Below are 27,172 nucleotides of genomic sequence, written 5' to 3' on the forward strand. Positions count from 1 at the left end.
AGGAGTAAGGGGAGGGGTCAAGCATGTGATTTACTCCAGTACACACAGCTAAGTATACCTTTAAAAGCCACTCTACTACTCCCCTGGCCTTACCCCAGCTCAACATTAAAGCAACTCTCAAGTGAATTATCAAAACGTTTCACCGCTGTTAAACTATTACCGTGTATTAGTCACTCAGTTGCATCTTACTCTCTGTGATTTCTACAGGTTGCTATTATTTTTAACACTTTGACTATCCACATCCTTACTAATCTCTGCATTTTTCTTGTGAATATTCAGTCTCATTAACCTTTGGAACACAGTCAATTCCCTAATATGTAGCTGGGCCACAAGTAATCACTGAAAAAGAGTTCAATCCTTGATCTTTCCTGGTTTGGATACAGAGATTATACAGATTTCCCTGCTTTCTGAGGTTAAAAAATCTATTTATCCTTTTCTTTAAAAAAAAAAAAAACAACCTTCCAGTCAGATAGCATTTCAATATCAAAGCATGTTTCTTATGGGTTGATTCACACTAAATTTTAATGATAAAAAAGCCTAAATAGAATACAATCCAAATTTATTGTCACAATGTAAAGATTACTCTAAATGACAAAAAATGTTTACTAATTTGCAATAATCTAAGAAAAAAAGAATACCTAACATTTTTGTCTTGCTGATCATTAAAACATGTCATTTGCATTCTAAAATATATGTAAACTTCAGCTGCTCTTTGCTTTAGGAAAAACCCTCAGCACCCCAAGTTTGACACTCATAATTCCATTAGTGTACAAAACCCTGAAGGGTCCTTCCTTAGTAAAACATCTTTTGAGATACACACACAAAAGCCTAACCTAAACATTTCCGAAGCTATCACCTGCACCACATCAACTTAAACAGGTGTTACTTCCTAGTCTTTCCAATGAAACCAAGTGGACCTCACACCTCTTACCATCACCCAGGAAGGGTGTGCATCTGTTCCGAAGGCCCCCCTGGCTCCAGGTCATCCTGGCTGCTGCTGCTCCAGGCTGGGCATCCGTGTTGCTGCAGCTTGTGGTTTGTGATGATGGGTAGTGTACAGGAAAAGCAGGATGGGATTTCAAGGGAAACAGGAGGGGGATGGCTTTCTGGGAAAATGCCATCACCATCATAGGTGTTAAGTAATACCACACACATTTTATTGCAGCACAGTTTAAAAATTTAACAAATGAAAGATTAAAAATAAAAAAAAACAAAAATAAAAAAATAAAAAATACAGACGTCCAGAGATTCTCTAAAACAGTTAAGTTAAAGATCAGGAAAAATAAGGTCACAGACTTAACAGCCAGTAAAATTCTTTCGAGCCTGGGGAAGGGGATAAGGGCAAGGGGGGGAGGGTTGGGAGAGAAAAGGTTTATGTGATCAATCCACTTAAAAATGCTAATGCCTTCACTTTCTCTCCCAAGATGTAAAACTCCAAAGTCAATCAGGAGGCCGGAGAAATTCTTAATGAACATTCAGAAAAACTCGATTTTAATCCGGTTAAAAATCATCAGTGTCATTATCATCATCATCATCACCATCATTAAGTATAATAAATAATAGTAACTAGTAACAACAATAAAAAGGAAATCAGCGGAAAGTCAGGAAAAATGTAAAAAAAAAATTGGAATAACTTACTGTAGCTGAAGATCAAAAAAATCTCACTGTAAAAAAACAAAAATAAAAATAGCCCAGATTAGAAAAACGGGAGGTGCAAAAATGTCAAGTCAGTAAAGTTCATTTCTTTTCTCTTTCCAAAAGCAGTTTCCACAAAAACCGCCAAGGGTAAAGTTCTCAGTAGCAGACAAGCAAAGCCCTTTCCACATCATCAATCAATCTTAAAAATACACGAGGAAGTAGAGAGGTCAGTTTATGAGAGGCTAAAAGGCTCCTCCTCCTCTAACCCAATTGCTGCAGAAAAAATAGAAATAGAAATTTAAAAATTACATCTTAAATCCAAGTCCCGTTTTTGGAAACAATTGAAAAAAAAAACCACCTGTAAATTTGCCGTAGTGCACACCAAGTTGCATCATTATGTTTAAAATGTCTTTATAAAATCAATTTTGGAATGGGAATGTGTGTGTTCTGGAAGGGTGGGGAAGGGAGGTTAAAAATCAAAGCTGAGCTCCAGTGAGTAGGGATGGGGTTCGCCTTGCTGCCCTGTGAAAGGAGAAGGGACAGATTGAGTCAGAGTTCCTCAGAAATGTTGTGCCCTAAACCCCCAAGACAGAAATATCTGTCCATTTCATGTAACATTCTGGTAAAACATAACATCCCACTGGATGGGGAAAGCCTCTATAGAATTATCATCTCTACCAGTGACTGGCTTCACAATTCTTCAATGTCAGTAGGTGACTATTTTAATTACATATGCACCTGTATTCCCTTAAGGGTCTCAGAAAAATATTCACATTCAAACACTCTTGATAATCAGTTTGGCCAAAGAAAATTTAGAAAAACCAGGTAAACAGAGATGAAGTGAACAAATGTCAAACAGCAGAAAGCAGATTTGTGTTTTAAATTTTAGGCCCAGGTAGTTTTCCTACCATACAAATTGAAGGAGAAGTATCTATTCTGAAGATACATACTAGAGATGACATCTAGTCTCAAAACCAATGAGTGGTCAATCTATAAGACCTGACAGAACCTGTCAGGGAAACAGTTTAAATAAAGAGCACGTTAATCCACTCAGTAACAGAATGAAAAGTCAGATGAAGGAAAAAAGATTATTATGGCTACTGACTATACAATGTTAAAAAAACAGGCAAAAAGTACGTGTTTGTTTCTTTGTGGTCCCACTGTTTACAAATAATACATATTGCTAATTCCAAGATAGGAATTCTAAGAATCTGATACATACCACCACAACAGACTGGCTAAGATTTGCAATTAGATTGTAGGTCTTTGAGCAAACAAGAATGACTGTATTTGCATTTTAATATTCAGCCATGAGATTTTATCCTCCTTTCCAAATGTCAGTGAACTAAAAATTTAAGCTGAGCTTTTAAAAAGTGTTCCTTAAGTCAATTACAAATTAATGACTACTGCAATAGAAAAGGTACTATTAACTCTATTTTTGAGAAGTAGTAGACCAAATAAGCTACTTTTACACTTAGACTGTGTTAAATTTTAACTGATGTGTTAAATGTTACAAATGTAAACTATTAAAAAAAGTTACAGAAAATGTACAATTATTTGAATGTACATTCAAATATACATTTTGAATGTGTAAGTGTAAGGGATGTTCAGTTATGGTGAGACATTGTTTTCTTCTTTGGAATCAAAGCCTGAACTTGGTACTCAGTAATGTCAGGATGTTAAATAACTGGTTCATCTACAAACAAATCCTCAGCAAACATGTTATAAGCTTAAAAAGTAATGTGAAAACATTTACATCTTTCAAATTCAAGAACTTAAGATGTCTCCCAAGATACTATGCTTAATTGATGAGTTACCCCCTCATAAAAATGATTAACCAAATTTAACACCTAATTGTAACTTTTGCAATTAATAGTACACCTGTAGTTTATACTTTGTCAAACCTCTAGGAGATTTGCATCCCTTCTTCTAAAGGGGTATTCTCAAAGTGAGGGCTGCCAACCAAGATAGCGTGGCACATATTAGAAATGCACATTAACAGGGTCTACCTCAGACTGACTTTATTAGAAAGTGGTGATGGAGAGCCCAGCAATCTGTTTTAACCAGCCCTCTTGCTGGTCCTAATGTCTGCTCATGTTTAAGAACCATTGTGTAGAGTTTAATAAGGAATCTCTATCCCCTAATTAGGATCGAAACATAGTAACTCGAAGATTATAGCCTACCACACTAAATGCTATACCACAAAGCCCTACAGAAATCCCTTTTCCCTTTATAAACCTTAGATTTCCAATGTCTAAGAGAAGACATGCAGCTATGCTACATCTTAAAGTTCTGGTTTTCACCATAGTCAACTATCTAGTAAATCTATTATGTACAAAATTTTAAGCCTCCCTGATCCCAATGAGAATGAATGACTATATATTAAGTATGAGCAAATAATGCTCCTCAAAGACAACTAATAAAATGACGTGAAGACTGAAATACTGTTAAGACAGTTAACAGTAATTACTAATATACAAAAACTGTTGTCAACAATAAAACTATCTCTGTACACTGTTTAGCCTTCTGGCAACAAATGACTTGAATTACAGAAAATAGAAATTAAGAGGTAAGAAGTCTAAGACCCCTTATAAATATAAAACTGAATTTCAGAAAGTTTAACTGATATGCCTAACAGGTAGGTAATAAGCAGCAGGAAGGGGAAAATCCAGTTCTCTTAACTCCTAGACCAAGGTTCTTTCAACTGTACACTTCCTGACATTTCACACATCCACCAGTTAATATAAATTAATCTTTAAGATTAGAATAACTAGCTATTTTGGAGCTTATTCCTTGCTTGTTTCTACAGCAATTCCATCCAAAACAAGGTCACACACTATGCAAAACCCTCTAGAGACCTAATCAGGAATAAGGTGTGTTTATATTCTCTACCAAAGAAAACAGCAGGAGGCATGAGCATGGGAAACAGAGTCCTCCAACTTAAGCCATCCTTCTTAAATCCCTCTTCTCCAGCCAACATGAAAATGTTACTAATGCCTGTCTATTTGAAATCAAATCTACAATTATTTCAGATATTAATTTTGTGGCCAAATCATTCCGGATTAGTGATATTAAACTGTTACTTTGGTACATGCTGATCCTAAGGAACCCATTTCTAACACCTCAAGGCAAGAAAAGTGCCCTTCAAATAATTTTATTGCCATTTAAGAATTTTACCATTCTTAAATACTGATTTCATACATTTCTATTTGCCAACAATATTAGGTGTATGATTTCCTAAATTAACCAATCATTGCCCTTTTAAAAGTCCATGTGACAATCTAAATGCTTAAGCTTTTATTTTTAAGGCAAAGCTTTTGATTCCTATTACAAAATCTATATGCTAAGCGATCGATACATAGCTACCTAGAGTAACAGTTTTTTAGCTTCTGTTCCTAAGGGACAAATTTACCCAGTATGGGCTTAAACTATACTTAACATTACTTTTTGTGAATGTTTAACACATTATGAAAAACAAAATCACCTAAATCTTACAAAAAGATAAAAAAAAAAAGCGGTTTCTTGGATAAGTGAATGTGATACTTTGAAACTTACGTAATCTTTACAAACTGAGCAAAAATTGTTTAGTAATTTTCAGGGCTTAGCAAATAGTAACCACCATAATACCTGCTTAACAAAAAGCGTATAGTTATGCATTTTTGCCAACTTTGGGATGGTCTGGAAAATTAATGCCAGAATATCCCGAAAATCAAACTTACAAAATCTTAGGACGTTATATTAATAGACACAATACTCATAATCTTTTCCCCAAGAGCAGTTTGGGGATTTCCAGTTACCGCTAGTCCTTGCTGTAATTACTTTTAATATCTACTATTCCAACGGGAAGGTAAAGCCACTTGATTTAACCTAGAGACCAAATTCCTTACTAGTTCGGCTGCTTAATATGACCCAGGCATCAACACTCATGCCTCGGTTTCTGTCTATGAAAGATAGTAATACCTACCTCAAGCAAGTTCCACTAACTTATATATTTCAAGTGATTTGTAACCTGCAGATAAAAATCCAGCTTTAATTATTACTGTTAATATGTACATCAGATTACAATTTTTTTTAATAAAATTGAAAATATTTCGAGGTCCATCATTTGTTCAGAGAGGCGTAAACTAAAAAGTAATCAGTAAAATATTAAACCTATTGTTTTCATATTTATACCCTGCGGTACGCTCCAGAATTTGGAGGCTTGCGGTACAAAAAATTTCTGCTTGATAACCCTTCCCCATCCCCCACTTAATTTTCAATTTAACAGGAAGCATCGGCACTACATTAACTTGAACTACATTCATGAGCATCTTTGATCATCCCTTTCACAATCTCAGAGTCCTCATGGTCACAGAAAATTAAAGGACAGCCGTTAACACAGGAGAGAGAAAAAGAAAAACAGCATTTTACCTGCCGATTGTGGCCTAGAGGACACTGGGTTAAAAATCTACGCAAAGGCTGAGGCCTAGAAAACTCTTGCGTAAAATCTAATCCCCCAAACCAGAGAATAAATGGGGGCCTGCTTACTCTACCGAGGGGAGGGTTCCCTCGTCCTCTCTCCCACTCCACCTCGCGCTCCCCAAAGAACCCAGCGCTTCCCCTGCTTCCGCTCCCTCCACTTACCAGGAGGGGGAAGGGAGAAGAGATTCGATTCTGAATCTCCTACCCCTGGGTTCTACGCAGAGAAGCCGATTGCTGCTCGAGGTCGGCAACGCGGTCGCAATTGCTCAGTCTTCGCCTCTTCACAAAATGGCCCCCGAGTCTCCTCTGCCGCCGAGGCGAAGGTCTAGGCCCGCCCCACTCCTGAGAATCCTCCTATTGGCTGCGAGTTTTCTCGCTCCCGCTTCTCATTAGACAGTTCTACCGCTCTTCACAATTCTATCCAATCACAATCAGTAGTGGGTTAGACTAATCTAGAGAATTTCCACATGCGTGGGAAAAACTAGTTTGTAACTGGTTATATTTCCTGTCATTTATCTTCTGCGTCATGCTTATTGGCCACTGTACCCTGACGAAGCTCTGGGTGGAAACTTGCCTTTGTAAGGCTCACCGCTTCACATCCGGGTATCCGATATGTCTGATTGGCGGTCTCAGTATCCCATCTGCTCTTCAGAGCGCCTAGAAGCAGGCTCACCCGGATCTCGGAATTCCCGCGGCGCAGGGGGCGGGTAAAGATTGCCGGGTCTTGTTTGGTAGTCTTCCGAAAGGTCTGCCCTAGCTCCCGGCCTAGGTAAAAGGAAAAGCTGTAGCCCGCGGTGTGGACAAAAAAAATTGTTTTTTCTTTGACTGGGGAGGGAGCACTAAAAGCTAGAATACAAACCAGCCCTGCAGTTTTTCCAACCCCTGACTCCTTTCTGAACATTTCTCAGCTTGTCAAGCCCTTCAAACAACCCATATCTTTCGCAAAACAACTGACTTACTCAACTCTCCACTGCAAAAGGTAAATAAAGTATAAAATACTGGCCTGGGATACTACAGCATTCGTCCTCTGGCCCCAGGTCATCTCACTTTCTAATACCCTATATGCCAACCAAATTGGTTCAACTGGCTAGCTCTCCCCCGCCCGAACCCACAATCGGGTCCCTTAATTCTCCGCATCCTGAAACGATCCCGTCTCCCACCTACTGCCGTCGTCTGCACTGCAGTCCCTCTGGTTATATTATAGCAGCCGAGCACGCAATGCAATAAGGGCCAGCTGTGCTAGGAATAGGAATAAAGGATATTTCTCTGTGTAGTTGGGGAAAGCAAGATTGCAGAACATTTATCTAGAGAATGTGATACTCTATACATTTTAAGGAATATATGCATTTGTGAATACAGTTTTATGCATTAGTTTCGAATTAATTCTTAATTTCAGAGAGATTCACAAGGAAACTGTCTACCTGTCAAATGGCAAAAATCAAGACAATTTAGTAACGAGTTTAATGTCCTTTACTCAAATGAAAACCATTCATGGTTGGAAGAGTACGGTGACTCACAAACAGTGGCGCACTACCCCAGGGAGTTTGGGCCAGAAGGAGCTTAATACAGCATTAAAAGCAGCGAGGCAATCGGGTTTGATCGCCTGCGGTTGTGTATCTGACCTTATTTAGAAAGATTAAGGAACAAGGAAATAAGTTTACAGCCTAAAAAGTATGGTGTTTGAGAAGATTGACTGGGTGTACTGCGTTTCTGGTCAAGGTGACCTTTTACAGGAACTTGAAGTTTCAGTTTGCTAACGTGACACCCCCAGCAGGAGCGACTCCATCTTGGGCCTAAAAACTTATTTGGATGTATCTCTGGGGAGTGAACCTTTTACATTTTTCAATGGTATGCCTTTCTTTACAATTTGAACTTTTTGCCATATGCATGCATTGTTTTAAGCAAATCTAAAAAGCAAAAACAAAAAGCATGTAAGAAAAAAACTAAAATGTTAATAGTGGTTCCCCCCTGGTGGGAGAACTTGTGCTTTTTTTTTCCCCCCCTTAAACTTGCCTGTGCTTTTCTATATTTTCCAAATTGTTAAGTTTGAACAAGTAATCAGAGAGGAAACATCTCCAAGTGCTTAAAGCCTCAGCTCAGTTGCCACATTGCAATTTTATTTAAAATGACCTCATTGTACTGTTGTTAGTTTTACATTCGCCTCTTCTCCGCTTGTGGATAGTATGTCTTTTGATTACAGAGTTTAATTCTTATTGCTCTCTGTATTCACTTTGCCTACTACATGTCCTAGGACCTTAAACAGAGAGTGTCTGAAATTTGTGTTAAATTAATCATTAGCTTTTATTTATCAGGAGAAATTGTTATTTTCCCTAGACAAACAGGTAGACCATCCTTTTTTCTGTTAAATATTTTATACAGTTCTTACTCAGAGGAACCCAGATAGTATGAGGCTCGATTGACATGTTATTTGTGTTTCTTAAGTAAACAAAAATAAATACTAGCATGTTTTATTAATCATGGTTCTCATAGAATAAAAATATTTATAAAGTGTTAATATTTAAATTCATTTTACCAGAAATCAATTTTACTGTATGATCTTTGACATGACCTACTTAATAACTGGGGCTTCCCAGGTGGCTCAGTGGTAAAGAATCCACTTGCTAATATGGGAGATGCAGTTTGATCTCTGAGTTGGGAAGATCCCCTGGAGGAAGAAATGGTAACCCACTGCATTATTCTTGCTTGGAAATTTTCATGGACAGAGAAGCCTGGCAGACAACAGTCCATGGGGTTGCAAAGAGTTGGACAAGACTAAGCATACATGCACACACTTATTAACTATCACTGTATTTGGTGCAAGGGAGTACTTAAGAGAGAGCATTTATGTTTCTACTGATTTCTCCCCTTTGCTAGATGGGGTGGATATGGAGGAACCAAGAATTAACGTCCAATCCCTCCATCAAGTTGAATTTACTAAGGGTGAGAAAACAAGTGCAAAAATAGCATAATACAAGGCAGAATGCAAAGCACCATGTTGATCATAATCATTCACAACTATCTAGTTTTAAGACTCTTACAGAGTGGCAGGTGAAATGGAGAGTAGGAAGTTTCCTTTATCTCTTCTACTTAAACACCCTTAAACTTCTTAAGTTGGCTGCTTTTATTAAGTGACTCTGTATACATTGTAGAAAGCCATTAGCCAGACTTCAGTAATGGAGGGGAAGTAGGAGAAGAGATAAGGAAATAGAAATAGTAACTTCTTCAGTTCAGTCGCTCTGTCATGTCTGACTCTTTGCAACCCCGTGGACTGCAGCACTGCCAGGCTTCCCTGTCCATCACCAGCTTTCATAGCTTACTCAAACTCATGTCCATCATGTTAGTGATGCCATCCAACCATCTCATCCTCTGTCATCCCCTTCTCCTCCCACCTTCAATCTTTCCCAGCATCATGGTCTTTTCCAATGAGTCAGTGCTTTGCATCAGGTGGCCAAAGTATTGGAATTTCAGCTTCAGCATCAGTCCTTCCAATGAATATTCAGGACTGATTTCCTTTAGGATGGACTGATTTGATCTTGCAGTCCAAGGGATGCTGAAGAGCAAAAATAGCATAATACAAGGCAGAATGCAAAGCACCCTGTTGATCATAATCATTCACAACTATCTGGTTTCACCCAGAGTGGTGGGTGAAATGCCTTACCTTGGGCTAAAGAGAAAAATCAAAACTATACTTCTGTCTTTGATTCAAGAAGTAATTTCTGTTTTAAGAAGGCTTTATGTAGCTTAGTGGTATTACCAAAATAATGTGTCCCCTGCAACCTTTCTTCCTCCCAGTTCTAAGCCACCTGTCAAGAGGAAGAAGAAAGGAAAAGCTGCAACGGCTTTGAAATGCCTGATTTGCTTTTTACCTAATTTATTGGCTGAATATTTTCCTCAATATTTGTCATCCTACATACCCTCAGTGTACCTAGTTATCTACCTTATTCTAGTCAACAAGTCAAATAGGACTTTACTAATACAATTCTCATTGCCTCTCTTCCTCTATCCTTTATTATCCAAGAGTGATATCAAAAGCATCTTCCAGGGCTTCCCTGGAGGCTCAGTCAGTAAAGAATCCGCCCACAGTGCAGGAGACCTGGGTCCAATCCCTGGGTCAAGAAGATACCCTGGAGGAGGAAATGGCAACCCAGTCCAGTATTCTTGCCTAGGGAATCCCATGGACAGTGGAGCCTGGCAGGCTACAGTCCAAGAGGCTGTAAAAGTCTGACACAACTTAACAACTGAACAACAGCATCTAGTGTCATACAAAGAAAATTGAGGGCTAATGCCCTAAAAAGAAAGAAAAAAAAAAAAAGCATCTTCCACTGGAGAGTAAGGAGGTGGTCTCTGATGGATCCAGACAAAGCACTTAATTAAAATTTCACAGTCTTTCCAATACCCAACACTGCTGCTGCTGCTAAGTCGCTTCAGTCGTGTCCGACTGTGTGACCCCATAGATGGCAGCCCACCAGGCTCTGCCGTCCCTGGGATTCTCCAGGAAAGAACACTGAGTGGGTTGCCATTTCCTTCTTCAATGCATGAAAGTGAAAAGTGAAAGTGAAGTCGCTCAGTTGTGTCTGACTCTTCGCGACCCCATGGATTGCAGCCTACCAGGCTCCTCCATCCATGGGATTTTCCAGGCAAGAGTACTGGAGTGGGTTGCCATTGCCTTCTCCAAATACCCAACACTACTTTATGCTTTTTTACACTGATTGAGAGACCTTTCTGACTGTTGACAATCTATCTTCTACAGGCAACCATGCTGCTGTTGCTGCTGCTGCTGCTGCGTCACTTCAGTCGTGTCCAACTCTGTGTGACCCCATAGATGGCAGCCCACCAGGCTCCGCTGTCCCTGGGATTCTCCAGGCAAGAATACTGGAGTGGGTTGCCATTTCCTTCTCCAACGCATGAAAGTGAAAAATGAAAGGGAAGTTGTTCAGTCGTGTCCGACTCTTAGCGACCTCATGAATTGCAGCCTACCAGGCTCCTCTGTCCATGGGATTTTCCAGGCAAGAGTACTAGAGTGGGGTGCCATTGCCTTCTCCAACAGGAAACCATATTCTACCAGAAAAACGATATTAAAGATACTACATAGCACTTTCAAGACCCTTAAACTTTGAATGCATCCTGTTTTACTATATTGAGTCTGTCCCCCAAGCTGATCCTGCAAACTTATCTCATGATAATCATTTGAAAGCATTTACTTTTATTGTGACTCCCATACTAAAATCCTATAAGAGTGCTCTGTTTCAGTCCTACGTTTTCGTTGTTTCATTCACAGGTCTTTCCTGACTGGCCCGTCATTACCTATCAGTTATCCCTTCCACAAGGCCCTACATCTGGCAGCCCCTGCTGTTCTCCAACAGGGTATGCTGCTGCTGCTGCTGCTAAGTCGCTTCAGTCGTGTCCGACTCTGTGTGACCCCATAGATGGCAGCCCACCAGGCTCGGCCGTCCATGGGATTCTCCAGGCAAGAACACTGGAGTGGGTTGCCATTTCCTCCTCCAGTGCATGAAAGTGAAAAGTGAAAGTGAAGTTGCTCAGTTGTGTCTGACTCTTCGCGACCCCATGGACTGCAGCCTACCAGGCTCCTCCATCCATGGGATTTTCCAGGCAAGAGTACTGGAGTGGGGTGCCATTGCCAACAGGGTATAGATTCTCCAAAAAAGATGTTACACACTGCTAATAATATTATTGGTTTATTGGTCACTTTGATTGGATTATATATCCTTCTCAAGATTTCTAGTGTTTTAGGGTTTTTTTCTATTTTTATTTTAAAGCTTTCTAAATGGAAATATCTATTGTTTTTTTCTAATAATTCATGATTATTATAAAAAATTAAAATACAGAAAGAGTGAAAACATCTATGTGCTCTGTCCTCCAAAAACATTCATTCTTAACTATTTGGAATAGATTTTTACAGATTTTTAAAAGATGTATATATGGATTTATTTTTAACCTGAATATCTTTTAATCAGAGAACTTTTTAATCTTTTTCTTAATAACTAAACCTTGAGCTCAGAAATTTAAAAATAAGCAAAAAAAATCTTTATCCATAAAGCTTGAAAAAATTAGAAATATTAAAGCAACTCAGAATCATGACATCTAGTGGTTTTGAGGTCAAGTAGTATCTGATTTTAAGTATTATTGGTCACCATTATGTTAATAATAGGGGAAAAAACATAACTTTTCTATAACTGCGTGTGAAGTACTTTTCATGTGGCAATTTTGTTATCCCCAGTTTAAAGGTGAGGTAACTAAAGCACAGAGAAATTAAATCATTTGCCTAAAGTGGCACAGCTAGTTTTTGATGGAGCTAAGATTCTGACTCTAGGAAGTCTGATTCTAGAGTGCATATAACCATTACATAGTTATTAATAATGTAAGATTTGCCACAGTGGAAATTTTACTTATTTATTGAACAAGTGTTTATGAACAAATACATGCTATGTAATAAGCAATTGTGCTAAGAACTGTAACTGGAGAAGGAAATGGCAACCTACTCCAGTACTTTTGCCTGGAAAATCCCATGGAAGGAGGAGCCTGGTAGGCTGCAGTCCATGGGGTCACTAGAGTCGGACACGACTGAGCAACTTCACTTTCACTTTTCACTTTCATGCATTGGAGAAGGAAATGGCAACCCACTCCAGTGTTCTTGCCTGGAGAATCCCAGGGACGGGGGAGCCTGCTGGGCTGCCGTCTATGGGATTGCACAGAGTCGGACACGACTGAAGCGACTTAGCAACCATAACAGGTCACAAGGACATAGAAGTAAACAAAATAGATGTAGTTCCTGATGCTCGGAACAGAGTCAAGTATTAAATGAATAAATAGGCAATTGCTTATAATAAATTGCTACTAAATATAAGTACATGATGCTGTGGAATCTATATAATATAGGCCCCAGTCCTTTCAAGGAAATGTTGTGAAAATAAATGACTTAAGAAGCCTTCTTATTTCCTCAGTTTCTTTTTTGCCTTTCCTACTAAATGTTTTTCTCCATTTTTTCCCTTTGTCTTCTTTGCTTCTCTTCTAATTTTCATCCCACCAATGACCTAAATCTGGTTTCTTGCAGGTTAAGCCTTCTCTAACACTCTTGCCATCTGTTCTCCTTCTGGCTCTGCAGCACAAGATTTTATCCTCTGGTAGTTTTTCATTAAGCTAATCTTTGCACAGCTTACAAAGTACTTTACAGTTGACAAATCTCACATTTAACAATTAGTGCTTATTTTACCTATGATGGCAGAAATTGACCTTTTGAGAAAACATCTAAAGGTTATAAAAATACTATGTGAACTGGCCCAAATCCTTTCAAGTCTGAAATTTTATTTCACATAGTAATTGTTTCATATGGTTGACCATTATAAAAGTTACTCAGGAACTCTTTAAACATAATTTTGGAGAACTTTCTTCGTGTCTGAGGAACATTACCATAGACTGATTCTTTTTTTAAATTTATTTTATTGATGTATAGTTGATTTGTAATGTGTTGATTTCTGCTGTACATCAAAGTGATTCAGTAATACATATATTTATACTCTTTTTCATATTCTTTTCCATTATGGTTTATGACAGGATATTGAATAAAGTTCCTGTGTTATACAGTAGGTCCTTGTTTATCCATTCTGTGTATGATATGTTTGCATTTGCTGGTCCCAAACTCCCAGTTCATCCCTCCCTGATCCCTTCCACTTTGGCAACCACCAGTGTGTTCTCCATATCTATGAATCTGTTTCTGTTTCATAGATAAGTTCATCTGTGCCATATTTTAGATTCCACATATAAGTGATATCATATGATATTTGTCTTTCTGTTTCTGACTTACTTCACTTAGTATGATAATTTCTAGATCCATCCATGTTGCTGCAACTGACATTATTTCATTCTTTTTTGTGACTGAGTAATATTCCACTGTATATAGGTGCCACATCTTTATCCACTCTCTGTCAGTGGACATTTATGTTGTTTCCATGTCTTGGCTGTTTTAAATAGTACTGCTATGAACATAGGGGTGCATGTTTCTTTTTGAATTATGGTTTGTCCAGATATATGCCCAGGAGTGGTGTTGCTGGATCATATGGCAACTCTTACTACAGAAAGATTCTTACCTTTTATCACTACCTATTCCACATCTCCACTCCCAGAACACTGCCTTCTTGTCATCCCAGTTTATATTCAGATACCTAAATCCTAGGGCTTCCCTCATAACTCAGTCGGTCAACAATTTGCCTGCAATGCAGGAGACCTGGGTTCAATTCCTGGGTTGGGAAGATCCCCTGGAGAAGTAAACAGCAACCCACTCCAGTATTCTTGCCTGGAGAATCCCATGGACAGAGGAGCCTGGCAGGATACAGTCCATGGGGTCGCAGGAGTTGGACACGACTTAGTGACTAAACCACCACCACCACCTAAATCCTAGAATATACTCCTTGCTCACTTTCTCATTGTTTAAAGAACCCTGACTACTATTTCCTTCTGGGGAGTGATAAAAACAGAATAGTAGGGGTCAAAAAATGATATATTTGGGGAATTTGAAGAGATGCTGAATTAGGGGTAATATATCACAAAGAAAGGTGGCATGCATTTGAATTGGTACATTTGAGCAATAAAGGAAAGGGGTATGAATTCATACCCCTTACTTTTCCCTTTACCTGAGTATTGAAATGAAAAAGAAAGCCTTGTTAACTTTGTGTAAGGTTTCTAATATCTAAATCAAATATCAGTTTTCAATTTTAAATTTAAAATATATAAAATTGGGGAATGAAAATGTCCTGAAACTGACATTTATGGTGATGGTTGCATTAGTCAGTGAAGTTACTTTAAAAAAATCACTGTTTTACACCTGAAACGGGTATGTGTACAAGGAAAAAAGAATATAACACTAAAAACTCAGTCCTTTAGTCACACTAACTACATTTCAAATGCCTCATAACCACATGTGGCTAGTAGCTACCATTTTGAACACCATAGGTTTAATAGTATATAAAACTTTTTCATGTTGTTGCAAATGACATTATTTAATTCTTTTCTCATTTTCAGTCTGTTTCAAAATACTTAAAACAGACATATAACAACCAAAATAGAAAACATGCAAAAAATCTAATATCCTTAATGCATCAGGGACTTATAAAAGAAACATATAATAAATTTTTTAAAAGTTCAAGGCAACTAGCATGAAATGTATTTTAAAAGGATAGTGAATTAGTATTTTTGACTATGAAATAGGTTTTTTTTAAAAAGATACTCCTACTGTTAAGATGAAAAGAAACGGATACTACTGACAGAAGTATAAACTAGTTTAGCTTTTCTGAAAGTTGGTTGGACAATTTGGAAATATGGACTGAGGAGCCTGGTGGGTTACAGTCCAGGGTTTGAAAAGAGTCAGACATGACTGAGCAGTTAACACTTTCACATTCATCCAAGGCCTTAAAAATAGGCATTCAATTTGACCCAGCAATTCTACTTTTAGTAATTCATCTTATAAAAATAAATATGGATGGAAGCAAGGATTTGTCTATGAGGATTTTTAATGCAATATGGTTATAGTGGCAAAAAAACAAAAAAACAATCTAAATGCCCATCAATGGAGAATTGATTAAATTGATTACTATACATTTATAGACTAGAATATTGAACAGTCATTTCTAATTATACAATAGAGTATTTAATAATATTTTTAAATGTTCATTGTACATTATAGTTATTAAAAAATGAAAACTTTAAAAAATAAATGACTCATAGAAACAACAAAGTAGAATGGTGGTTGCCAAGGGCTGGAGGGAGGGGAAAATGGGGAGTTGTTTAATGGGCATAGAGTTTAGTTTTGTAAGATGAAAATGTTCTGGAGATTGATTATATAACAATGTGAATATACTGTTAAAAACAAGACAACAGGCCCAAAATGGAGTTGCTTATCCTAAGCCCCATGTCACCAAACCAAAACTTGACTTACAGTTTTGCCTCTTCCAAAAATGGAATCTTAAACTAGCCAATTGGGAATTGCCTAATTCATACCCCTTAGGTAACCTGCCTGATAGACCCATCTCCTAAAGGATGCAATAACTAAGCACTATTCTGTCCCATATAACTTCCTTGTTCCCATTGCCTTCTGCCTATAAAAGTCTCATTTTGTACAGCTTCTTGGAGCTCCTTTTGGTCTGCTAGATAGAATTCTGCCTAATTTGTAATTGTTGAAGAAAACCAATAAGATGTTTAAAATTTACTCAAGTTGAATTTTGTGTTTTAACAATACTTAACACTATTGAACTATACTCTTAAAAATTATTAAGATAATAAATTTTGTTTTGAGTATTTTACTAAATTTTTAAGAATAAATTTAAAAAGAAAATAAATGATTCTATTTTTATTTTAATTATTGTCTATGCCTTTATACATGCATAAATCAAAATGATCAGATCAGATCAGTTGCTCAGTCGTGTCTGACTCTTTGCGACCCCATGAATCACAGCACGCCAGGCCTCCCTGTCCATCACCAACTCCCAGTTGTTATCTCTGGGTGTTATGACTACCAATATATTTAATTTTCTTCTTTTTATTTTTCTGTTTGTGTCTACCATGAACATGTGTTAACATTTTGTAATCAGAATAGTATTATTATATCTCCAACTTCTTGATGACTTAAGTTTCTTTAACAATGAACAAAGCCTTATAGTCTACATTTAGAAGTATATTAAGCTTGGGGCCTCCCTGGTGGCACAGTGAATAAGGATCTGCCTGCCATTGCAGAGGACACAGTTTCGATCTCTGATCCAGGAAGATTCCACACGCCGTGGAGCAACTAAGCCTGTGTACCACAACTACTGAGCCCGAACTCGAGAGCCTGTGCTCCACAACAAGTGGCTGCAATGAAACGCCCTCGCAGCACAACAAAGAGGAGCCCCCACTTGCCACAACTAGAGAAAGCCCGTGCGACGAAGACCCAGTGCAGCCAAAAATAAAGAAATAATTAAAATGATTGTTTAAAAAAAGCATATTAAGCCTAGTGAAAAAAATATCATATAATATAGATTCATTCTAAAATGTAGTGAGGATGTCAGGGGAAAAACAAGAGGTAACTTGTTGTCTGAAAGGAGTAGGAGGAAACGTTTAAAAAATCAGAGATTCAGAAAAAAGAGAGCAAAATCACCAAACACAAACTTGGCCTACTTCAAAATTTTGCCCAGAACTAATTCTGGTTAGATAAGCCAAAAAAGGAGAGAAGACCCATGATCCCTGAGAAATTGCTTGGGCAAGAAGTAATCTTGGGTGCAGAAAAAGCCAGTTTTTATAATTCTGACATTTAGACTTGGGGAAAATATTAAATTAGATTTTCTTGTTTTCACTGGGACACTTACTGTGTTCTGAGTAATCTTTATAAATCCTAATTGTCTCTCTTAGTTTATTCATAGGACATAGGGAAGTCACACAGTGTCCATTAAACATATGCTCACCCTCCTGGGAATCTCTTTTCAATGTATATACTGAGTGTGCATAAGAAAGAGAATTTTGGGACTTTCCTGGTGGTCCAGTGGTTAAGACTCCAAGCTCCTAATGCAGGCAGTCCAGGTTCAATCCCTGGTCAGGGAACTAGATCCCACCTACCACAACAAAACAGTCTGCATGCTGCAGTGAAGATCAGAGATCTCGCATGCAGCAACTAAGACCCTGTGCATCCAAATAAAATAAATAAATATTTTTTATAAAAGAGACTTTCATATAACAGTTGAAACTAGATTTCACTTAATATATAGTATGAATGCAGTGACCAGCATGCAGAATTTTAAAGAACATCTGATTTTCAAATATCAAGTTCTATTGTTGCATAATTACATCCCAGTATTGGTTTGAAAACTATGGTCACAATGATGAAATATATACATTCTTTTATTTCAGAGGGTCCTGGCACACATGGACTGAGTAGGCACATTGATCCCACCAATGTAGCAGAGTTTGTTACCTTCAAAGAGATCTCAGGTCTCCAGAAAATCTCCCACTGTTGTTGCCCTTCAGGGAGTGATTCAAAGATCCTTCTCCTGACACCAACACACTTCTGTTAATCTCAGATCAAATAAATACTTTTTCAGCTTTAGCTTTAGTTGAGAAGTTGGTATGTTAAACAATGTTTTAACTGCTCTTTCTCCAGCCACAGCAGAAACAGAAAAAATGCAGGACCTTCAAGCTCTGATCTGCAAAGAGTTAACATCTTAAGAGCTAAACAGAACTGTATTAACTCCTCTCTTAACAAGCCAGGAAGACAAGAGGATTCTGCAAAACTGGAGGACACCAAAACAGTTACAGAAAAGAAGAAGAGAGAGCTCTCTAGAGGAAGCAAGAACTGTAAGTTGTATTGAATACATGTTTATAGTCTTCCATTTCTTTCCCTGGGGTTTTTGAGAGGAGTGAAAAAGGTTTATTCATTTTGTCTTGCGCCGGTGTCCCACGCATCCAGACACAATGCCACTAGGCTTCCCTTGTGCTTCAGCTGGTAAAGAATCTGCCTGCAGCGCGGGTCAGGAAGGTCCCCTGGAGAAGAATCTGCCTGCATCGCGGGTCAGGAAGGTCCCCTGGATGGCTACCCACTCCAGTATTCTTACCTGGAGAATTCTGTATTGTGCCAGTCTCCTAGGCATCCAGACGCAATATCACTGCTGCTGCTGCTAAGTCACTTCAGTCGTGTCCGACTCTGTGCGACCCCATAGACAGCAGCCCACTAGGCTCCTCTGTCCCTGGGATTCTCCAGGCAAGAATACTGGAGTGGGTTGCCATTTCCTTCTCCAATGCATGAAAGTGAAAAGTGAAAATGAAGTCACTCAGTCGTCCCTGACTCTTAGCGACACCAAGGACTGCAGCCTACCAGGCTCCTCCGTCCATGGGATTTTCCAGGCAAGAGTACTGGAGTGGGGTGCCATTGATTTCTCCGGCAATATCACTAGGTCATCTTTAATCCTGTCACCTTCTTCACTCCATCCCACATCCAACTAGTTGGCAAATATTTAGATTCTCCTTCCTCAGTGTCTTTGTAATCTATCCCAGTCTTCCATCTCCCTGCCGCCATCCTTCCTAGTTCAAGGTCACTTTCCTGAACCACAACAATATCCTAATGCTCCTCTCTGCCAGTCTTTTTAGCGCACTTATTCCAGATGAATCTTCCTAAAGCCTTTCCACAATCCTAACTCTATTTCTCTTGTGCTCAAAATGTGTAATTCTCACCCATTCTCTGCAGAATGAATATAACTCCTCTAGTTTATATGCAAGGTCTTCCAACATATGCTTCCTTTCACTTGAATTCTCACAACTCTGTTTCTCAAAGTTGTCTGCCTACCTGCTTCTGTCGAAGACCACCCTGCTCTTTGCCCATCTCTGACTCTATTCAAACTGTCCTCTGTCTCTATAAACCATTCTATATCTCCACCTGCAAAAATCCCTCCAGACCCCAACAATCTTCCCTCTGTAAAGCTTTATCTGATCCTGCAAGTAAATGTGAATTTCAGTCTTCCTCTATACTCTCATTTTGCTTTGCTCTTCACAGATTGACTTTTTCTTTTTTTTTTCAGATTGACTTTTTACATTTCACCTTACAGCTAAGGATGTGCTTTTCTCATTTCTCCTCTCCTCATTAATTATTCACTTCCTCAGAGCAAGGACTTTATTTTTCTTTCTTTTCTGTGGGAAACTACATTATTTTTTATTATTATAATTGACACTGTATAGCATAATGATTTGAATAATATATATTGTGAAATGATTACCACATTTTAGTAAATACCCATCATCTTATATAGACACAAAATTAAATAAATATAAATTACATTTTTCCTTGTGATGAGAACTCTTAAATTTACTGTCTTAACAACTTTAATTTATAACGTACAGCAGTGTTAATTATATTTATCAAGTATAATACATCCCTGGCACTTACTTATTTTAGACATGAAACTGGAAGTTTGTACCTTTTGACTACATCCAATTCCCGTTCTGCTCACCCCCACCTCTGGTAACCACAAATCTGAGGGCTGTATTTTTTTCTCCATGTAGCAACTGCACCGAATGGGCATTCAGTAACATTTGCCAAATTAAAGTGAAAGTGAAAGTGAAGTTGCTCAGTCGTGTCCGACTCTTTGTGACCCCAGAGACTGTATGTAGCCTATCAGGCTCCTCTGTCCATGGGATTTTCCAGGCAAGAGTGCTGGAGTGGATTGCCATTTCCTTCTCCAGAGGATCTTCCCGACCCAGGAACTGAACCCGGGTCTCCCGGGTTCCTGTCATCTTTTCAGAGAATTCACACAACGGACACTGAAATTACAGAGCCTATACTTATTTCCAAAGCTTCTCTTTGTCTCTGCTCCAGGTTTCTTTTTCAATGCTTACATCTCCGTTTTGTCCTCTTTAGTAAGATCAGCTCCTCCTGAGTTCCCTCACTCACTGTTAAATTATTTTCTCTAAGATCCTTTCACAATTTGTCCCTTTCTTCCCCCAGGTTTTCAGTTCGAAGGAGCCCAACTTTAGTGCCCCCTTTCAGGGACTTGTCTGTTTATCAGACCTGTTCTTATGCAATGGGAAGACCTGAATCCCCAATCTATATTAAATTTAAAATAGTTAAAACACTACTTCTATATTTTAACACATAGGTCCACTTAATCCATGAATTTTTAGAGGATGGAAGTATTTTTACAACATCATTCCCTATGCTCTACTGAAATGCTGCTGACAATCCTTTGTGCAGATTTCTCACCTGATTTTTACAGTTTTCTTCTTTTTTCTCTCTTCTGCTCATGTAAGTGATACCATTATGGCTCTCACTTCACTGTGTTCTTAGAGATGAGAGAGAATTAATGCAAAACTTTGTAAAATTATTACAAGCAACTCTAAAAAGGAAAACAATTTCTATCACAACCCAATATAATAGTGATACATGAGTTGAAAAATTATGATGTATCTGCAGATACCAGGCACTCTGTTAGGAACAAAAGTGAAAGTGAAGTCGCTCAGTCGTGTCTCACTCTTCGCGACCCCATGGACTACAGCCCACCAGGCCCTCCGTCCATGGATTTTCCAGGCAAGAGTACTGGAGTGGGGTGCCATTGCCTTCTCTGTTAACAGCCACTAGGCATATTATATTTACTTGGAGCTGGTATACTTGGTGACAGCCTTAGTGCCCTCGGACATGGCGTGCTCGGTAGCTCCCCAGGTAGCAGCAAGCGCACGGCGGTCTGGATCTCCCTGGATGTGATAGTCGAGCGCTTGTTGTAATGAGCTAGGAGCGATGCCTCCCCAGCGATGCACTCGAAAATGTCATTGATGAAGGAGTTCATGATTCCCATGGCCTTGGACGAGATGCCGGTGTCCGGATGGACTTGCTTCAGCACCTTGTACACGTACATGGAGTAGCTCTCCTTGCGGCTGTGCTTGCGCTTCTTGCCGTCCTTCTTCTGGGCCTTGGTCACAGCTTTTTTAGAGCCCTTTTTAGGGGCAGGAGCAGACTTAACCGGTTCAGGTATGTCTATAATGACAACACCCAGCAACATAGGAACAAAGATATCCTCCAAAGAGCTGATAGGCTAGTAAAGAGACATGTGATGTTCAAATACCATAGACAACTAACTTATACTAACCAACATATAAGAACATTACATATATATATCATAGTGAACTCCGGGAGTTGGTGATGGACAGGGAGGCCTGGCGTGCTGCGATTCATGGGGTCACGAAGAGTCGGACACGACTGAGCGACTGACCTGATCTGATCTGATCTGATAAATCATTAACTTATACCGATAAATACAACTAGAATTATCAATTGGCCAGAAACTAGTTCAGCAAAAACAACAAAAACAGCTAGCATTTAGCTAATATGGAGCCTATACTAAGTGCCAAGCATTATGCACACTTTTTATAAGCATTATTTCATTTGACCCTAATCATAATCACATGAGATGAGTACTTCATCCCTATTTTATAGGTAAGGAGAATAAACAGAGTGGTTAAGTAATTTGTCCATGGTCACACAGCAAAAGAAAGATGTGAATTGTGTCTTTCTTATTCCTAGGCTTTAGACCACAGTCACTGTTTACAGTTCATTTTCTTCAGCTTTAATCAGGGGTGAGTATAAAATCAGATTAAGCAGAGTTGGCTGTATAATTTAGATTTTTATGTCATCACAGTGGTTTTATTCAGCAATCACTATGAACGAGTTATTCTTTGCCCTCACTCACCTACCCTTGCCCCCGGGACACTACAATTCTGAATATCACTGCCACAAATTTATTTTTGTCTTTCATTCCATTAAATGCAAAACAAGTGATAAAGTCTTCTTCTTTATATCTACTCTCCACTCTTTTTCTCCTGAGCCTTTAGATCTGGTCACTTCATTGGATTTGGATGTCCCTTCACAGTCTCTCCTGAGTTTTCTTTTCTGGCCTTCTGATAGCCTCCATTTCATTCTTAGTGCTTCTTTGACCACTTTCAGTGGTGCTTTTCAGTGGCTCCACAGTACTATACAGCTTTGGTGGTGTATTTTAGAGTGGTCATAAACCAGAACACTCTTCTCTGGGTCCAAATAGTATTAAAGAACCACAGAATCTCTTCCTCTACTGCTGCTGCTGCTGCTGCTAAGTCGCTTCAGTCGTGTCCGACTCTGTGCGACCCCATAGGTGGCAGCCCACCAGGCTCCCCCGTCCCTGGCATTCTCTAGGCAAGAACACTGGAGTGGGTTGCCATTGCCTTCTCCACTTCCTCTACTACAGCTTCATTTTTGTAAATGGCTTCAGGTAAGAGGACAGGTCTCTGATGTAGTCAACCCTCCTTTCCTTTTATCTTACTTTTCTACAATAGACTGGTTGAGAAGATGGGGTAATATAGCAGACATAAAAACAGCTTTCAGTGTGAGGATTGACTTTAAAACAAAATGGTTTCCTTGGTTGCTTCCATTTTGTCCTTATCCTAGGACTATTGTCTAACGTGAAACTTTTGGGTGATTGTCAGCTTCCTTAATATAGAAATCTGTATAGATCCATTTAGAATTATGTCATTTGAAAGATATTCTCCACTTATTGTGGTTTAAAAAATGAAACATCACAGAACAGAATATGAATGATTCAATTCAAGTTAAATTGTCTGGAAAATAAATCAACAAAATGTTAATGTTTTCTCCCAGTAATAGAATTTCTCCATCATGCTTTCTACCTTCTTTGTATTTCTCTGCTTGTTCAAAATTAGCTTATGAACAAACTTCTTCAGTTGACAAGTCAAGCTGCTGCTACTGCTGCTGCTAAGTCACTTTAGTCGTGTCTGGCAGCCCACCAGGCTCCCCTGTCCCTGGGATTCTCCAGGCAAGAATGCTGGAATGGGTTGCCATTTCCTTCTCCAATGCATGAAAGTGAAAAATGAAAGTGAAGTTGCTCAGTCGTGTCCAACTCTTCGTGACACCATGGGCTGCAGCCTATCAGGCTCCTCTGTCCATGGGATTTTCCAGGCAAGAGTACTGGAGTGGGGTGCCATCGCCTTCTCTGGAAAAGTCAAGCTAGTTTCAGCAAAAAGGGGAATTTGTTTTAAGGACATAATACTCTTAGGCAGAACCTAAGGGCAGGAACAGAGACAGGCGCTGGGGAAGACTAAAATCAGGGACAGGAAACTTTCAGTACCTTTTAACTCGACCACTCAGTGTTGGTCTCTCTCTTGACTTGTTTATTCATTCACCTATTCACTTACTCAATATATATTTATTAGGTGCCTATTACATTCTAAGGACTTCCCAGGTGCTGCTAGTGGTAAAGAACTCACTGCCAATGCAGAAGACAAAAGAGACGCAGGTTCAGTCCCTGGGTCAACAAGAGGGCATGGCAACCCACTCCAGTATTCTTGCCTAGACAGAGGAGCCTAGTTTCTAGGAGTTGTTCAAGTAAGAGGTTTTCCCTTAAACCAATTTTCTGCTTTCAAAGCCCTTATGTTTTAGTAAGAGGAGGCAATAAATAAGTGTAAATAAATGAGGTAGTTTCTGGGTATGGTAAGTGTTACTAGTGAAATAAACAGGGCAACACAATAGAGGAAGTAATCACTTTAGTTGCAAAGTCAGAGAAAGTCCTCTTGGCAGATGAGAAGATGCTGAGAGACTGAAGGATAAAAAGGATCTAGCCATGTGAAGAGAAAGGGATAGATCATTCCAGCCAAGTACAAATGTTCTGAGGCAAATACTATATGTATATATAGTATTTAAAGCCAGGAGATTGGATATTACAATTCAGAAAAAGAGGTTTGAAGTGACTCTGCAGATGTAATTTACATAGTTATTTAGGCTACAAATTAGAATATAGCCATCCCAGAAATCCCAAGTTTACCTAATAGTTCTAGTCATCCACAGAGGCTAAATTTAAGTCTCTTAGTCCCATTTCCAGAATTTGATTGGCCCAGCTTAGGTCAGTTGTCTATCCCTGGTCTAATGAGCAATGACTGTAGGAACTGGATCATAGACTATAAACCGATTACTGATGTGTCGGTCCCTATCACCAATACATCCCTATAATGGAGTAGCGAGGGGTTCACAGGCTCATTTCCTAGAGAAAGGGGATGGTCATTGGCTTCCAGGCTGAGCAGACACTTTCAAAATAATCCAAAATGATATGGATCAATTCTATAATTGGAAAAATTTATTTCATTCTTAATAAATAACATCATTATTACCGAATGCTTGGTTTTATCCTTTAGTGTAGAGTGATTCACTTCACTACAGAAAAGACTATGCCATGTCTTATACCATCATGAAAGTGTTGAGAAATTTCTGCTACGGCTTAAGTCTAGCCTGCAGAAGACATCCCCAAATTGCAAGTAATTGACTGAAGGTTTCCTTTATTTTGGAGAAGGAAATGGCAACCCACTCCAGTACCCTTGCCTGGAGAATCCCATGGAGGGAGGAGCCTGGTAGCCTACAGGCCATGTGGTCGCAAAGAGTCGGACATGACTGAGTGACTTCACTTTTCACTTTCCTTTATTTTAGTGTCCTGTGGTATCTCTCACAGCTTGGGAGATGATATGACATCTTATCTTCTGGAGGACCATACAGCAAAGGACCTGATAGAGACATAGACTCGATATCTCTGATGATACCAGCCTCGAAAGGTAAACTCGGTGTCTGAGGATGGATGCCTTTTGGAATGAAAACAACCCTCAGTCTGTTATTGTGGGGCTTCTTGCTAGTCTTCACAGTGACTGCTTTGCTCTCAGCCCTTTTCTTCAGTCTTCTTAACGTTTTCCTCATGTGTTCTTATGATAAAAAATTTTATTGTGTGGGTTTATGAGCACCACAAACACAAGCCAAGAACAAATGAGCGAGTCTCATTCATCTATGCATGTGATCAGCCCTTCAGTCTCACTAAGCAGAGGTAGGCAATTTAAAAGAAAAGAGAGCACAGCCCCACTACCACTTCTTCCCCACTCACCTGAAGATATTTTTGTAACTTGGTTCACACACTCCCACTCCTCAGTCCTATTCATAGCTACTGTTAATTCTCTTTTCACCTGATTTCACTTCTGTAAGTTTTATTTCAAAGATCGGGCATTTTATGCACTGCTCATGGGTGTATAAATGGTGTGATCATTTTGGAATGAAAGCTTGGCATTAGCTAGTAAAACTGAATGTGCAGCTGTACTTCTGGGTGTAAAATGGCAGAGGTTTTTGCGTAGACAAGAGACATAGACCAGAATATTTATAGCAGCGTTGTTCAAAAGAGTAAAAAATGTAACAACATAAATGTCCATTGATCAGAAAAATGAATATTCATTGATATATAGTCCTACACTGAAATAATAAATTTGCTTTCTCTATAATAAATAAATAATTTTAATTTTCCTTACAAAATTGTAAAGAAATGCAAGGCAGTTATTAATACAACATTCAAGATAGTGGTCACTCCTGGAGGAAGAAGGGAATAGTATGGATGAAGAACTTACAGAGGGCACTAGTAATCTTTTGTTTCTTAACCTGGTATGTATTCTATGTGCACTTTATTATTATTATTTAAACTGTCTATATGTGTTTTATTTCACAATTTATATGTGTGAGATAGATATAACACATATAATAATATATGTTTACTAAATGCTGTATATTATACATAATAGTTTTATTGGGATATAAGTTACATATATAAAGTTCACTCTTTTAAAATGTACAGTTCCTTACTTTTTACTACATTCACAGTTTTGCATTCATCTCTACTACCTAATTTTAGAACATATAATTACCCTCTCCCCAAAGAAAACCCTTATAGCAGACATGCCCCATGTCTCCACTCCCTGCTCCTGATAATCACTAATCTGCTTTAAGTCTCTATGGTTTGCCTATTCTCGACATTTGCTATAAATGTTATCGTACAATATATGATTTTTTCTGTCTAGCTTCTTTCACTTAGCAAAATGTTTTCAAAGTTCATTCAAATTGTAACATTTATCAATGCTTCATTCCTTTTTATAACTTTTATCACATTTTGTTTATACATTCATCAGTTGATGGACATTTGAGTTGTTTCCACTTTTTGGCTTTTATAAATAATGCTGGTATGAACATTCATGTACAGGTTTTATATAAACATATATTTTCATTTCTCTTAGGTATATACCCAAGAGTGGGATTGCTGGGTCATATGGTAACTCTTTGTTATTTCAAGGAACTGCCAGATTATTTCTGACAGCAGTTGCACATTTTTACATCCCTACTAACAATGTATGAGAGTTCCAATTTCCTCATATCATCATATATAATACTACATGGTCCAAGATCACAACAGTTTGCTTCCATATTTTCTTCTAAGAATTTTGCAGTTTTAGCTCTTACACTTAGGTCTGTGATCCATTTTTAAGTTAATGTTTAATATGTGGTATGTGGTAAGGATGCAACTTCATTCTTTGTGTGTGTACGTAGATTACCTTGGGTAGTCTGGTCACTTTAATAATATTAATTCTTTCACTTCGTGAACACAGTATATGTTTCTGTTTGTGTTGTCTTCAGTTTCTTGCATCAGTGTCTTATACTTTTCCAAGTACTGTCTTTTACCTCCTTAGACATGTTTATTCCTAGATAGTTCAT

At 38.5% G+C, this 27,172-nt stretch overlaps 2 protein-coding genes and 1 pseudogene across 18 annotated transcripts in view; 1 reads left to right on the plus strand and 2 right to left on the minus strand.

The window, feature by feature from the left end:
* The window catches only part of HNRNPC (heterogeneous nuclear ribonucleoprotein C), a 45,599-nt gene extending 39,198 nt beyond the window's left edge, over nucleotides 1-6,401 (minus strand). For 2 of the 10 annotated variants that reach the window (XM_025296039.3, XM_025296038.3), the window contains exons 1-2: nucleotides 6,262-6,401; nucleotides 1,639-1,664 (exon numbers count right to left, since the gene is read on the minus strand). The gene's annotated coding sequence lies outside the window, so the exon portion shown is untranslated. Of the gene's footprint in view, nucleotides 1-924; nucleotides 1,044-1,638; nucleotides 1,665-1,996; nucleotides 2,161-5,602; nucleotides 5,648-6,261 lie in introns of those variants that run through there. The other 8 variants (XM_025296031.3, XM_025296032.2, XM_025296030.3 and 5 more) reach the window with 8 other exon arrangements.
* A 185-nt stretch (nucleotides 6,402-6,586) lies between these two features.
* The window catches only part of RPGRIP1 (RPGR interacting protein 1), a 74,697-nt gene continuing 54,111 nt past the window's right edge, over nucleotides 6,587-27,172 (plus strand). For 5 of the 8 annotated variants that reach the window (XM_044925266.2, XM_025260539.3, XM_044925272.2 and 2 more), the window contains exons 1-2: nucleotides 18,239-18,432; nucleotides 25,085-25,206. In XM_044925266.2, the coding sequence (XP_044781201.2) occupies nucleotides 25,188-25,206 (19 nt within the window). In that variant the 5' untranslated portion in view covers nucleotides 18,239-18,432; nucleotides 25,085-25,187. Of the gene's footprint in view, nucleotides 7,079-18,238; nucleotides 18,433-25,084; nucleotides 25,207-27,172 lie in introns of those variants that run through there. The other 3 variants (XM_044925270.2, XM_044925267.2, XM_044925271.2) reach the window with 2 other exon arrangements.
* On the minus strand, nucleotides 21,214-21,779 carry LOC112587883 (annotated as a pseudogene).

This window comes from Bubalus bubalis, chromosome 11 (assembly GCF_019923935.1).
Source record: "Bubalus bubalis isolate 160015118507 breed Murrah chromosome 11, NDDB_SH_1, whole genome shotgun sequence".
In the NCBI taxonomy this organism is placed as follows: domain Eukaryota; kingdom Metazoa; phylum Chordata; class Mammalia; order Artiodactyla; family Bovidae; genus Bubalus; species Bubalus bubalis.